The sequence below is a fragment of the Acyrthosiphon pisum genome, chromosome X (assembly GCF_005508785.2).
Source record: "Acyrthosiphon pisum isolate AL4f chromosome X, pea_aphid_22Mar2018_4r6ur, whole genome shotgun sequence".
Lineage (NCBI taxonomy): Eukaryota > Metazoa > Arthropoda > Insecta > Hemiptera > Aphididae > Acyrthosiphon > Acyrthosiphon pisum.
The window spans coordinates 34,008,293-34,023,797 of NC_042493.1; the positions used below are offsets into that span (position 1 = coordinate 34,008,293).

Here is a 15,505-nt window from a genome sequence, read left to right on the forward strand (position 1 = left end):
TCATTACCGCCGACAGTACCATGTTATGTAGTTAAAAAGAATTGATGAACATAATATTATATGATAATATAATCACTAATTAATAAATGCGTAACTAAAACACTCTTCCCGTAAACACACCTATGGTGGCTGCTATACTCAAAATAGTATATTGCGTTGATAATATTTCTGAGGATGACCCCCCCCTCCCCCCAAACATTTATAGAAACAATAAGAAGAAAAACATAATTATAACAGTACTTAGATAAACTAAACTCAGAGATAAATAACCTTAAAAAAACATATTCAGCAACTAAACACGGGTCAGCTAGTACCTAGTAATACCTATTAATATCATGTTTATAGTCGTGTCAGTATTAATTTATAATAGGTACCTACACGGTAGTTCTCTGCGGACATCGACCAAGGAAATTATATTAACAGGCCTAGTTTGTAAGTACCTATACGTATGTTCCTATTATTGTTTAACTATATAATTATAATATATCTGATATCTAACAATTGAATAGGTACCTATATTATATTGTTGAAAGTATAGTTATTACATTAATAATATGTAGGCATCTATATGATATTAAAATTATGTTCCGAGACGAGCGTGATATAATAATAATAATATGTACAAATGTACCTACAATTATATTATGTTTGTGTCGCAGGACGTGCGATTGAATTCCAGTCGAAAACAGTGGACGGAACGATAATCTCAGGACCTTCGATGCATTGGAAGATGCCAAATAAGACGGTCACCGCCGTTCTGTTTTTGCTGGTGTTGGCACCGTTAGCGACCGGCAGCGGCGGCGACGACAAGTCATTGCACACACGGACCGCCTCCCGGTGCACCAATAAAATTGCTCGGACCACGAGCCGCGGAATATAGAGCAGATCAAAGCGTCGATACTGAACAAGCTAGGCATGAAACAGCCACCGGACTTCGGTGGTCGGGTGTCCAAAGGTCTGCCACCGCTGCAAGATATCATACGCAAGGACAATATCGACCACAGCGGCAGCGTGGTGGTGCTCCCGCACATCCGACACAGGTCACACCACCTAGACGCGACTGACGACAGCACCTCTGATCTGCAGAGCGACGAAGCGACGGCTTATTCCAGGGGCTGAATAGTGTGTCCCCTGAAAATCAAAATGTGTCCCCTGAATGACAAAGGTGAGTCCCAAGGGCCAAGTTTTATAACGTGTTTTTATTTTTGTAGAAATAACGAACATTAATCATTTAATATTTTAATTTACCAGTTACCTATTCTGTTAACTTAAATTAATTACCTACTTATTTTATTTCTATAATATGGACAAGTTTGTTATAAAAAAAATAATAATTGATAATGGGTCAATTCAAAGTAATTAGGTACCTGTCTTAGTATAAAATATTTAAATTATTCTATGCTGTGTCTATTGAAATACAATATAAAAAATTTTATATATATTTTTTGCGAGAAATTATATTAGTGATAACTGATAAGTGATAACCGGTATCTTTTTCATTTCCATACATATTTTTATAAATAATATATGTAATGTATTTTATTATATACTATATAGTCATAAAAAAGGCTAAAATCTAAAATTAAAAAATTTGTTTTATTTGATTATAAAGGTTGACTTTTTTATTAGGAATAAATTGAGTCGTAATGGTAAAATAAAATTGTTCTCTAAATTAGTGGAAGCATAAATGCATAAATAAAATATACATTTTGGGTTATCACTTTTACAGGGCTTGAAACCGATTTTCAATTTTAGTTTAAATTTTTCAATACCGGTATTATGAAATTTCAGTTTTGGTTTCGATTTTGTATAGGTACTGGTTTCCAATTTTTTTCGGTTTCGGTTTTGGATTTAATACTGGTTTTCAATTTTTTCCGATTTTGTTTTTGTTTCGATTACAGTATTTGAACGATGTATACCGGTTTCTAAAATCGGTTTCAAAGCCTGGACTATTTACGTTCGTAAAGTAAAATTTCCAAAGGGACAAGATACAAAGGTTTTCAATAAAAATTCCGTTTTTTAAATTATATTTTTGGTTTCAGTTTTTAATAATAATACTGTGATACAATTTATTTCTGTTTCGGTTTTTAAGTGAATACCGATATCCAATTTTTTCCAGTTTTGGTTTTAAGTTAAATACTGGTTTCCAGTATTTTTCGGTTTCGGTTTTATAACGTTTTATAATAGGTCATCTACTATCTTCATTCTTCATATGTCATGCATATAATATTAGATTTTGAACGTAGCGAAAGAATATATTGATTTTACAATGTGTGTATTTTTTTTTTATCCAAGTAATAATGGGGTTTTTTCACGAAAAATTAAAATAATGAAAATATTCATGGTATTATAATAATTTAATCTTATCTTGTAAAGTAAATTGAACCTATCTAAGATTATTCATATTTGATGAGGTAACAACGAAATAAGCTAAATATTCTATGAGAAATCGGGAGAATATCTATAATGTTGTAATATTTGAACATCAAACACCCATACAAAATTAATTTGACTTTCAGGGTAACTTTTTCTTATAACTTATATACAAGGTATATTGTGTTTTTAAAACAAAGCTAGTATTTAAGAATGATGACCATATTTAGTTTACTTTTTATAAAATACATACTATAATAAACTTTAAATGTTTAATTAAACAAGTTCTATATTTAATTGTGAGTGGATTGAACCATTAGGTTACAAATTAAACCATAACTATTTCAAAGGACGGTTATGCCATCACAAAGAGGGGCATAGGAGTTTGTTCTATATTAACTAATAAGTAATTAAAAGTCTATATAATTCCATTTATAATTGACTTAGTTCTTAGTTGTATTAATAAATAATTCACAATGACAACTGACAAGGTGAAACTTTATTTGTCCTGAGTCATGGTGACATGGAGCTGTATAGTGTTTATACTTTTATCACCTACAAAGTTCCACCCTTATTTTGAACATCACTAAAATAAATATTATATCAAAATGTTTTTACGGGTTTCTATGTTAATATTGTTATTTAATATAGTTTAATTTAAAACTGTAAGTCAGGAACCTCGCAACACCAATGTATAAACACATTTTTAAGAAGAGCTAAACAACTTAACATGTAATAGATTCTTGGAAGTAACATAATTGACACTAATAATGTATATCTGAAAATCGATAGTAAACTTAAAGAATTTAAAAAAACTATATCATATATTTAATTAAAACTAACATAATCAAATTATAAATGCTTGTTATAAACTATTTTGCTGTGAGTTATGATAAAATAAACAAATGGAAATTACTTAATTATTAAATTAAACCTAATCAGTTAAATAAACAATGTAATAAGAATTTTAATAAATTCCCTGGTTGACATTATATGAATATATACAACACAAGTTATTGTTAATGAAAAAAAACTAAAAACTTAAGTCTAATAAATAAAATAATATTCCTTAATTATTGTTTATAATATATGAAATACATTCAATGAATATATAGTAAAAACTTAACTTAATTGAATAAGTTGTTCAACAATATCTTGCTGGAAGTAGCATTTTGTTCTAAATTATAAAATAAACAAATTAAAATAACTTAATTATTAAACTAAACTTAATCAGTTAAATACACAATGTAATACAAATTTTAATGAATACCCAGGTTGACAGTAAATGAATATACAACACAAGTTATAGTTAATAAAAAAATTCTTTAAACTTACATTAAATATATGACATATATATATATATATATATATATAATATCGATGGCGTAGCTCACAAGTATGATAAGTGACATTTTTGTAATTGTTCAGGAGTATGACAATTGTGATTTAATATCACGCAGATTACATGCACTACAACAAATGCGCCGACCTCTAGCAGACTAAATATTTACTATACACTTACAAAATGTTTACACAATATGTAGGAAGTTGTTAACAAGACAACTTACAAGCCCTGCTTATCACATTTGAATGGTTTAACATCACTGTGTAATTTCATATGTAATGTTAAATATTTTCTGGTTTTTAAGAATTTAAAACAAATTTTACACTGAACAAAATCAAAATTGATTCTTTCTAGGGAAGTATTTTGTCTCTCATAATTCTCGACACGTTCATTTTTAATAGATGTAGAAATATTGGCACTGTGGTTTTTCAAAATGTGATGACCTAGAGAAAGATTTGTTTTAAACTGCTGACCACAGTCATTACACTCATACATATTTAAAGTATGTTTTGTTGTATGTTCTTCTTTTTTATTTTTATATACGTGTGTTTTCTCATGCATAATATAAATGCCTTTCCTATTAAATTCCATGTAGCAATATTGACATTTGTATGTTGTACCACCATGAATACGCATGTGATTGGTTAAAGCACCAGGATGTGCATAATGTATGTTGCAAATCTTGCAAAATGTTGATTTCTTCTCATTGCATTTATTAATATGGTTGATAAGGTTGTTATTTTGATTATTTACTGGACCAGATAATTTGTTTTCGTATATATTAGTCGATTCTATGTTTTCAAGAATGTTCATTCCTTGATTCATTCTTGACATTGTCCCAGAATCAGTGTTGTCTTCTATATTTATGTTGTTTTGGATTACAATTGGTTCAAGTTTAATATTCTCATTATTTTTTAATGACAAATTTATTAAATCTATTTGCTGTTGATGATAGATCATATGGTGTGTCCAAAGAACTACAGAGTTGAATGTTTTATCACATACAATACATTCATGCATATTGCACTCATTGTGATCACTCATATGTAATGCAAATGCATGTATTTCTGTAGATGGAATATTTTTACAAATTCTACATATAAAAATTACATTGTTTTGTGATGTCTGATCATTATCATCGTTGCGAAATCCATTTGTAATATTAGGCAATTTTTTGATACAGAAATAAGACGTTTCTTTAACTGTAGATACAATATTATTGTTAACTATATTAATAGGGTTTTGTTTCGCCATTAGTTCACGAGGTTTGTTTGCCAAAGTTGATTCATTGCTATTCACTGAATCCACTTGATTTGGACTGTTCTTTTCTTTGACATTTGTACACAAGTTTTTTTCTTGCTCTATATTTAGGATATCAAAATTGTTTGCCATTGGGATTTGTGAAGCTGTCGGTACAACTGATTGCTGTCTCGATACACTTGATTGCTGTATGTTTATTTGTTGTTGAAAATGGTCTCCGACTGTTGTATGAATGAACTTTTCTTGATTTTTCTTCCATTTTATATTAGGAATAGTATCAAACTTAGTTTGATCTCTTCTTTCATGGTATTTTTCGTGTTCAATATACTTAGAGCATTCAATATTTTGTCTGCAAAATCTGCATTTATATACAGAATTGTGATGTTTTTGAATGTGTTTATTCAAACCAATTTTTAACTTAAACTGTTTTCCACAAAATGTACATTTATTAGTTTTATAATTTATTTGTCTTCTGTGCTCGGCCAAGTGATTTTTTAAAAGATGATTTAATTCAAAGCTTTTTCCACAAATATTACAATGAAATATTTTATCACTTGTATTTTCATGATTTAAGGTAATATTATTATCTGCGACATCCTGTGAGAAAAAAATGATTTATCAATAAAATAATTAATGTTAATGAATTTAAAGTATTAATGTTGTATGCTGTCTACCACATGTACGCACACCATTTATAATGCATAGTGTTGTATGCGATCTTCTACCAAATTTGTATATCTTTACTCAATTCCAAAAAATATGGATTCACACGTGTGCAGTCTTGTTAGCTAGCGTCGGAATGTCTAAAAATGCTAGCAAAGATACTTTTGATTGTTTTTTCTAGAGTTGTTAACAGTGATGTTTTATAGCTATGGTTAGGTTAGGGACGGTAATCAGTCAAAAAGTCAGTTTTGAAAAAAGTTGGAAAAAAATACGTACTCATTTTTTTACTATCGGACAACAAGTCCGAGCACATTTATATTGCCAGACCAAAAGTCCAAAAATACAAAATATTCTAATAAATTTTCATTCATAATAATTATATTAATAACTAGCTAATCCTGTGCACTTCATTGCCCATTGAAAATAACAACTTTAAATGATTCAACATTTGTGTTAAATTCTTCATTTAATACCCGGCTTTACTGAAGTTCAAAACTTCCCATGAATTTACCCCATCATAATCTCCATTAAAGATTATTAACACAGTCATAAGAGTGATGGCTATGAGTTATGACTAAATATAAATACAGGTCTAAAATAATGATATTAAATCATAATAACTATTTTATTTTTTGTAACCAGTAGCAACCATAAAATAAACAAAAATATATCATTACCTATTATTATTATTTCTATAAAAAATTCACATTTTCGCAATAAAAAAAATTTAGGGCCACTTATCGAAATTAAATATAGCCTATAGATCTAGTTAATGTAACTTTCTGATGGTAAGTAGTTCCAGATATTACCCGGAACAAACAATTTTTCTTCTTTATATATCAGTAAAGATTAATAATGTAATATATTATATAATTGATATGCATTTAAAATATGTAATTAATTTTCTTATACAATATTAATATATTATATTTGATTATTTTTCCTCATACTAATTATTCAAAATAGTGGTCATTATAATTATTATTATTATTGTAGAGTGATCGATGGTATTTACTGTTTTTTTTAAACATTTTTTATGATATTTATAAATTGTAGGTAGGTACAAGGAATTGTTATACAATTTAATATAATATTAATATTTTATAAGAAAATGAATTATGTACATTTTTTAAATGAATATTAATTATATATGAAATATATTCCTATATAATATACTATATTATATAACTATTAATGAAAATGTTATAGAAAATATTTTGTATTTTTGGACTTTTTTACAACTTTTTTAAAATGCACTTTTTGTCCACATACTTTTCGTCTGGGATTCATAATATACCCATTTACCATTTGGTAAATTAGGGTATACCTTATAAAAATAGTACATATACTTTAATATTTAAACAAATCAATTTAATCTCATTTAAGCAATCTATATTACTTGTTATTATTTATTGTTATATAAAATTGTATTAATTATCTAAAAGTTAAAACCGTATAATAAAGAATTAGGATTGGTTATTACCACATTTAAATACATAATGTATGGCTCTATTAATCATTGTTCATGATCGTGATTATTATATTTTTTATAAATAAAAGGTTAGTGTTTCTGCCACAAATTAATAAGAATTTCCAAAAGAATTATCAATTGAAATGTTATAAAAAATTAAATCTGACTTGTGAAAATAAAAATGTAGGTAGAAAATAGGTAATAAAAAATGTGTTTTTGTTAAAGTTTGAAGATTTGTTAATGTATTTCATAAGAGCCTTGCAAAAAAGTACTTCGCGGACGGCTTTTCGAAGGGTTGGATTTGATTTGTTTTGAACTTGTAAAATCACAATATTTATTGCATATTTGTATCACTGCATTAAGTTCATAAACGAGAGTATACCAAATAGTATTTTTAGAAAAACACCAGAAGTTATTAAGATATATTCTAGTGAATAAAACAATAAAATGTTTCTAATAACTTATATACATGGTAAATTAATTCAAATATATCAATATATATTATATAATATGTATGATGTTCTAAATAAAATGAGGTAGAAAACATAAGTCGCGTGAAAGCAAGCGATAAACCGCATACAACAAAAATAACATATTTAAAAAGGGTTTTACCTGACAATCCAAGGGTAACTTCATATTACTTTGGTTGGCAACATCTTTGGTAATTCCGATTCTACTTTCCCACATCCAATCATCCAACATATCAGTTTCAACCTTAATAACTTTCTCAACATTTTTAGAAACCATAGAAACATGATTATCTTCAACGGTATACCATGCACGATTTTTAATAGTGTTTTCGACGTATGTTTCACTATAAAATTAAAAATGTAATTATTAAATTAAAAAAAAAAAAAAATAAAATGAATAAAATGATTTTAATTATGTGCAAATACCTGGTAACAGCATCAGCATCACCAGTGACTGCAACTTGTATGTAGTCTTTCATTGTAGTAATTTAAGAGTATTCTAAAGATCGAAATATTTATTAATCCAAAGTACATATTAAATTTAATTACCTAAATCATATTTGAGCTCATAATTTATTAATCATATCTATTTGATTCTATTTTTTTTATATAATATACATCTGGACAACAATTGATGATAATATATTTGTTTACAATTACAACTGAATGCTATCCTCTGGGTTGGGCAAGTTCGTCAATTTATTTTAACTGGTTACAAGTTACAAGTCACTCTAAAACTACTAGATATTTTTATGTTGTGTAACAGGTTACAGTTACTTAAGTTAAGCAAGTTACATTTTAAGTTAAAAATTACATTGGTTTAAAGAATTATTGACCGCGTAGTCCCTAGAGCTAGGTAAAATAATGTTATGTTTATTATACTATAATGTACTGTAATGTATATGTTAATTATATGAATGAAACAATTAGGATTAAACAAAACACAAGAATTAATTTTTTCATAGTGGAATTAATATTTATAGTGATTTTATTATAATTTACATCAATAGTACATCATCTTAATCATTAAGTAATGACTAATTCAACCAGTGTATATTTAAGGAAATTCATGAATATTTAGCTATAGATAAAATCCATATAAACTGTAATCATCTGTTATCATAAAATTCTTTTGCTCAAAATTGCATCTTACTATGATATTCCCAAACCATACATTTTTTTTTTTTTTTGGAAGTAGCTGAGCGTTACAACAATACCACTGCCTCTGTCTATCTGCCCGTCTCGTTAGGTGAGGCCCTACAAATACTATTATATTTAAACTTACATATACTTTCAACCTCGATTTCAACTCAAGTATGGCATTGACTATTTACATATTTAATAACCTCTGTTCAAGTAAAGAAACATAGTCGACAGCAACCAATTTCTTCTCGGGCAGCATTAGGGCAACCCTTTCTTTCTCCTGAGTCAAGGTATCTGTACACTTGCCATGTAGTGTTGCCACATCCCTACCTACAAGTTGGACTGTTTCTTAACTTGAAAAATGTATACTTAAATGGTTTTGAAATAATTCAGTTGTTATAACTTTATGTTAGGTATAAATTAAAGTATGAATTGTTAATTAATACTGGCAAGCTTCTATAGTAGGTAATACCTTATGAAAATGTATTTTGTTTGGCCTCATAATGATAAAGTTAGATATGTATAATAATGCTTACAAAATATTTACTATGGAATAATAATTTTAGTTATAAATAACAGGGAAATTGTTTTGAAAACAAAAAATATAAATATTAGGTTGGGTCAGTGAAATAAGGTAGGTAGACGTCCAAGTAAACATAATAGTAAAGCAAGAAAAATGTTTAAAATTATCTTTTACGGACTTTAAATAAATAGTTGAATAATGATTTAAATAATATAAACTGTTAATTAAACTGTTGTATTATGTACCTCTACAAATCTTACATGCAAAAAGTTACAGTGTACTAGTTTAATTTTATATCTCAAAATGTAATTAACACTAAAGTATAACACAATATATACCTAATAATAATATTATAATCATAATGGTATCAGATAATTTTTAAATAGACCATGTGTTTTAGATTCGTTATATTATAATGTACTGTAATATGTTTTTTATACAAATGAAACAATAAGGAAAACACAATAAATAAATAAAAATAACAGTTAGTTACAAGTTTGCGATAAAAATTACCTATCATTAATTCAACTCCTGCAACAAGACCAAAAACTCAAGAAAACTACGTATAATAAGACTAAATAAGTTCAAGTAAGAAAAACATTTATAATAAAACCAAGAACGGTCATGACTATGATAGTAAGGTAAACTTATAATTTTCTCACTCGGTAATGGGTCGTTGGACAAGTTCATCACAATCACGAGCACCGCAAACCCGTAATGGGTTGTCAATCTACACACCAGAAACTCAATGAATCCTTGTGTCGATTTCACTTGCTGAAACATCAAAAGCGTTGACTAATACAAATTCAAGGAATCTGAATCCTGGATTTAGAACAATGGACCGAAGTTTTCGACGTTTCCGTATTGAATGCCAATATCCATGTGGAGTCCTGCGTCCGTGCTTTGTCGTTACCTCTCTGTTATCAGTAAAAACATTATGTATTGTGTATATTTCATCCATGAAAACAACAATAAAGAGACCAAATGCGACCGCCCACATGAAAAAAATGAACCGAAAAGAGTCGCACGATTAATAGGCCACAGGCTGCGCTGCGTACGCTAGGGTTGCTACTTTAACCCGCCTAGTATAGGAATTTTAATATTAATGTTTTTTGGGGTTTTTATGGAAATATAAGCCAAATAAGCCGTTTTAAAAACAAATTTGAAATTTTGTAGTTAGAAAAAATATATATTATAATGTATTTTATTATATAGACATAAAAATAGGCTAAAATCTAAAATTATAATTTGTTTTAACTTTTATTTGGTAATAAAGGTTGATTTTTTTATTAGGAATAAATGGAGTGATAATGATAAAATAAAAGTGTTATTTAAATTAGTGGAGGCATTAATGAAATAAGGGGAAATATACATTTTGGGTCATCACCTTTACAGGGCTTGAAACCGATTTTCGATTTTGGTTTAATTTTTCAGTACCGGTATTAAAAAATTTTGGTTTTGGTTTCGATTTCGATTTTGTATACTGGTCTTCAATTTTTATCGGTTTCATTTTTTAAACGGTTTATACCGGTTCCTAAAATCCGTTTCAAGTCCTGGACTATGTACGTTCGGGTAGAATACGATTGCGTACGCTGCTTACCGGCCGTACCTTTTTCAACTTTTTTCATAACACGATTGCGTTCGTTATTTTTGTGCAACGATGTCACAAGGGATGGATTGGACCGGCGGAACGTCGGGAGTTTTCCCAGTGGGACGATCTTCCTGTAGTGTACTTTTTTTTTAAAATAACAGATTTTAATTATAAATTTAAACCATTTGTAGACTGTATTTTTATCATATTTTATTTATATAAAATATTGGATTTTACCAATTGTAACTTGTAAACACGGCAACAGTTTGATTCACGGCTATAGTCGACAGATATAGGCTAAAAGCAAAATGTTTAAAAACTGAGCTCTTGAAGTATTCTACTATATTAACTGCATTTATCTATACTAAAGAATGATTTAAATAACATGGCTTCTATCAAAATATTTGCAAACAAGTGGTATTGATTTGTTAAGATCCCAAGAACTTGTAAATGACGCATTAAAACGTTTAAATAAAAGATAGATTGTAATGGCATACAATTGATAGCAAACAATTTTGTTAAGTGGGCATCAACAGAGTTTGAATAAGAATTAGATGGAGTGGACGTTGATAATTTGATTGCTGACGACCATTTACCTGAAAAAAGAAGTAGGAAAAAATAACTACCTGGTGAGGTATCACATGATCAATTAATTGTAAATGCTTACCAAACTTTTAGTACATAATGCGATTTTAAATAAAATTGTGTGCAAAATCAAAGAAAGGTTTACTGACAATGAAATGTTATGTGAACTTATCTTGTCCATCTCCAGACATAGCAGTTTACCAGACATAGCATTAAATGAACCCTGTAAAAAACCTGCAATATTTGATGAACGTTTTAACGCCAATTCATTCAAATTGAACTATTCAATTTTGCAAAAAATTGGGACAGTCTTAAGAAAATATTACCATAATTATTTTACTTTGAAAACAAAAATGATGGATTAAGTGATGAAGTTGAAGAATGTGACATCCAAAATTCAATAAAAATAAGTAGTGGATTGAACTGTATGCTGTCTTCATATTTTAGTTAAGTACCTATAGTATGTATAGCAATGCTTATGGTAATCTAGGATTAGCATACAAATATCTTTTAATACTGCCATCAACTTAGGTACAAATATATTTTTTAAATTATTTAAATACACTATAAATAATTGATCTGTACTGTTTGTGTTTTCGTAGGTAGTATGTGAGCGAACATTTTCAACTTTAAAATGTATTAAAAACAGATTAAGAGGCAAAATATCAGAATCCAAACTTGAGGCATTCATGTTATAATAGTAGAAATAAAAAGAGAGTTCTGGAACCTCATCCTGCTGGCTGATCCCTATACCACTTGCTCATTATGTACACACCTTCCGCTCATGAGCTACTTGAATCATCCTTATACACAGTGTATAATCTAGATCATCCCACTATCTACCACATACGTATACGATATACCTTCGCCACCCCGCTCTTCCTACCTATTGACCGCCGTCAGCCAACATTGCCGACGCCACGATTTAAGATATTAAATTATTGAATTATGATTTACGATCTTAAATCGTGGCCGACGCGCATGGAAAATAATTTTAAAATGTATTTCCCGGACCGGGTGTCGAACACAGGCCCCCCTCGCTCGCCGGCCGACGACTGTACCACTGAGCCACCTATTTGCATATGCTTAAATTATAATATAATATTCTATATTATTCTATCTCATTTAACTGATGTTTACGACAATCGCTCGCATACGTACGCAAAGTATAATGTCCCCCACCACTACTATAATAATACCCTACCAAGGGCCGCCGCGAGCCCGCTGGTGCGTTATCAAATCTACGTTGACAGTTATCATTTATCATATCTACGTTATCAGTTTTCAGTTATCAGTTATCACATAAACGTTAACATAATCTTTAAATGTAGGTATATATCATAGACCTTATCACGGTCTTAGATTATTAGGTCTGGCAACTAATCCCCGAATATGAAGCTCTTATTGACGGGTCCCGCTCTGGTGGCGCCATCTACCGGCCAAGTACCAAAATATTATTTCGATGATTGTCGACTTAAAAAAATTAATTAAGACTGTGGGCTTAACGATCCATTGAATATTATCGGCATTATTTTGCTCATAGTAAAAATCTATGAGCCTATGACTGTAAAATACCGCCAAAATATACAGACCCATGTTATTGGCACATTGTCCTTAAGTGACTACTTAAGTACCAAAGTTGAAAGTACTAACTATTATTATTATTATTTTTAGGTGTTTTTATATTTTTATACTTTTAAATAATAATTACTATTATAAATTTATAACAGTAAAAATGTTTATCTATTTGTTTAATCTTTGAATGAGTAATAAATTATTAAAATACAAATTACTACTAGAGCGCGCCACCAGAGCGGGACCCGACAATAAGAGCACTACTGATTTGTGTTAATAGGTTGGGGAGTTGCATGGGCATGGACCTTATACTCATAGACGGAACGTGGTTGTAATTCCGGTGTCCAAGCGTGAGGGCGCTGATCAAGGTAGTACACCCGTACACCACACATGCGCACAAGGCCTATCGTATTGTACAATAATTTTTAATTCTGTTGCGCCTGCGACTTATCAACAAACGCCTTATTCGTCTGAATTAAGAAAATTTGCTTTAACATTACAATTTTATTCAACCAACTACCAAGGCATATCGATATGTAAGGAAAAGTTTTAATAATGTGCTTCCTCATCCCAGAAGCATACGTAATATACGTATCTGGCTTATAATTGTTTTTTTTTTAAACTTAACTTTTTCAAATATTGACTGACTTTTTGTATATATTATTAATACATTTTTAGGGACTGAATTATACTATTATTTAATTCTGAATTATTTTAACTGCACTGCTTATAATTATATTTTTTTTAAACTTAACTTTTTGTAGATATTATTGATCAGTTTTTTGTGACTGAATTGTGACTGTTGACTTTTGAATATAAATTGTTCAATTCAACGATATTATAGAATATAATGTACCTATTAATTATACAAATATATTTTTAATTTTTTTTCCCCTTTTACTGTCGAATGACGATCCTATTTATGTTTATATTCATTATATCATGATTTATACAGTAATATTATAACCAGGGCTCGTAAGTTCATGCATCTGCATGTTTTTTTTGCTACACAGGAAAACATGCTAGCTGAGATACAAATCCATTTCATGGCAATATTTCATAGCAATAGTAATAATAATATGAAGTTTGATAGTGCATGTTTTTGTATGTTTTGGGTGTAAAGGCATATTTGGCATATAGTCGATTTTTTACAGTCGTTAGTGCATATTATTTCATAAAAATATTTTTTAGACAAATATTTGAAATGTTTCTTGTTTCTTATTTACTTTTTCTTATTTACTCCTGTTTACAAAATTGTAGTGTTTTGATTTATTTTTATTCAGTGAGTGTGTGACTACCTAATGTCCTAGTATACCTACATACTTATTTAGATTTTATGCGTTTTACGAAATATCGCGGAAACAGTGTAATCGCTACCACTACCATCCTCCACCGTATAAAGTGGCAGCTTCTCACCAACCAGCATTTATAATTTTGTACATTGCTACACTCTATAGTATAGTTTTCTTACACTTGCCGATGAGTTTACTCGTATGAGTCGTATGCGTTTATCCATTAAATTTCCTGTTTTAGTGTTTTCATGTGAGGTATAGGTAGGTTACTACTGTACACATTATTCATATTTTATTTTAACAATGCCGAAAGAAAAACAAACAGTTGCGGGCCGTTTGCAAAATTTTGTGGAGGAATTTGAATTTTTTAAATATATATGGATTAATTCTTATTATTTTAAAACTTTTCATAATTTTTTACATAATGCATATTTTGAGTGCATAATTTAAAAATGTTAGAGCATATTAATGCATATTTTCGAACTTTTTAGTGCATATTTTAATGCATATTTTGATAATTTTTAGTGCATGAATGCATGCTTATTTATGCATTTTTTAGTGCATGAAGTAACGAGCCCTGATTATAACATATATCAATAGCATAATATCCAGCTTCTTCTCTAAGTGCTTCTTCTTTTTCCTTCTTTTTCAAGTTCTTCAACTTTCTATATTCATTATTATAAAATGTTCAGTTAGATAATATTATATATACTATATAATATAGTTTGTCGTCCAAGAGCTGCTTTCTTCACCATTTTATAAAAAGCATATATTAAACTTATTTTATACTAGGTACTACTTACAACTTACTAGTACCTACTTACAAATTACAATAAAACTATTATAGTAATATAGTCTAGCTAGTTATAATTTATAAGTCTATTTGGCTTTGGTCTATGCAGTATACAATAATGAAGTTGTAATTATAAAATGGTATATGTTAATAACAATGTTTTTGGTCGCAAGGAATGGCTTCACTGCTGGCACGCTAGGAAAGACCGCACCACCCACCTGCATCCCGCCTGGATGTTCCGTCTATGAGTATAAGGTCTATGGTATATATTTATTATTTATATTATGTATTCCTTCGTCTCGACCATGAACATTAGAGAAAGGACGCCGAACACGGCCGAACGAAGCGTAAAAACATGGTCCGGAATTATCGCATTCCGCCAGAATGCGCGTCGACAGTAGTGATGTCGTTTTGCACGTAC

The 15,505-nt window shown here is 29.2% G+C and overlaps 1 protein-coding gene across 5 annotated transcripts in view; it reads left to right on the plus strand.

Moving 5' to 3' along the window:
* Positions 1-278: 278 nt before the first annotated feature.
* The window catches only part of LOC100572705, a 23,255-nt gene continuing 8,028 nt past the window's right edge, over positions 279-15,505 (plus strand). For 3 of the 5 annotated variants that reach the window (XR_001678832.2, XR_001678833.2, XM_016801253.2), the window contains exons 1-2: positions 279-432; positions 660-1,165. Coding sequence is in view for 2 of the 5 variants with exons in the window: in XM_016801253.2 (XP_016656742.1) it covers positions 1,157-1,165 (9 nt within the window). In the remaining 3 variants the exon portion in view is untranslated. Of the gene's footprint in view, positions 437-659; positions 1,166-13,279; positions 13,386-15,505 lie in introns of those variants that run through there. The other 2 variants (XR_001678831.2, XM_016801254.2) reach the window with 2 other exon arrangements.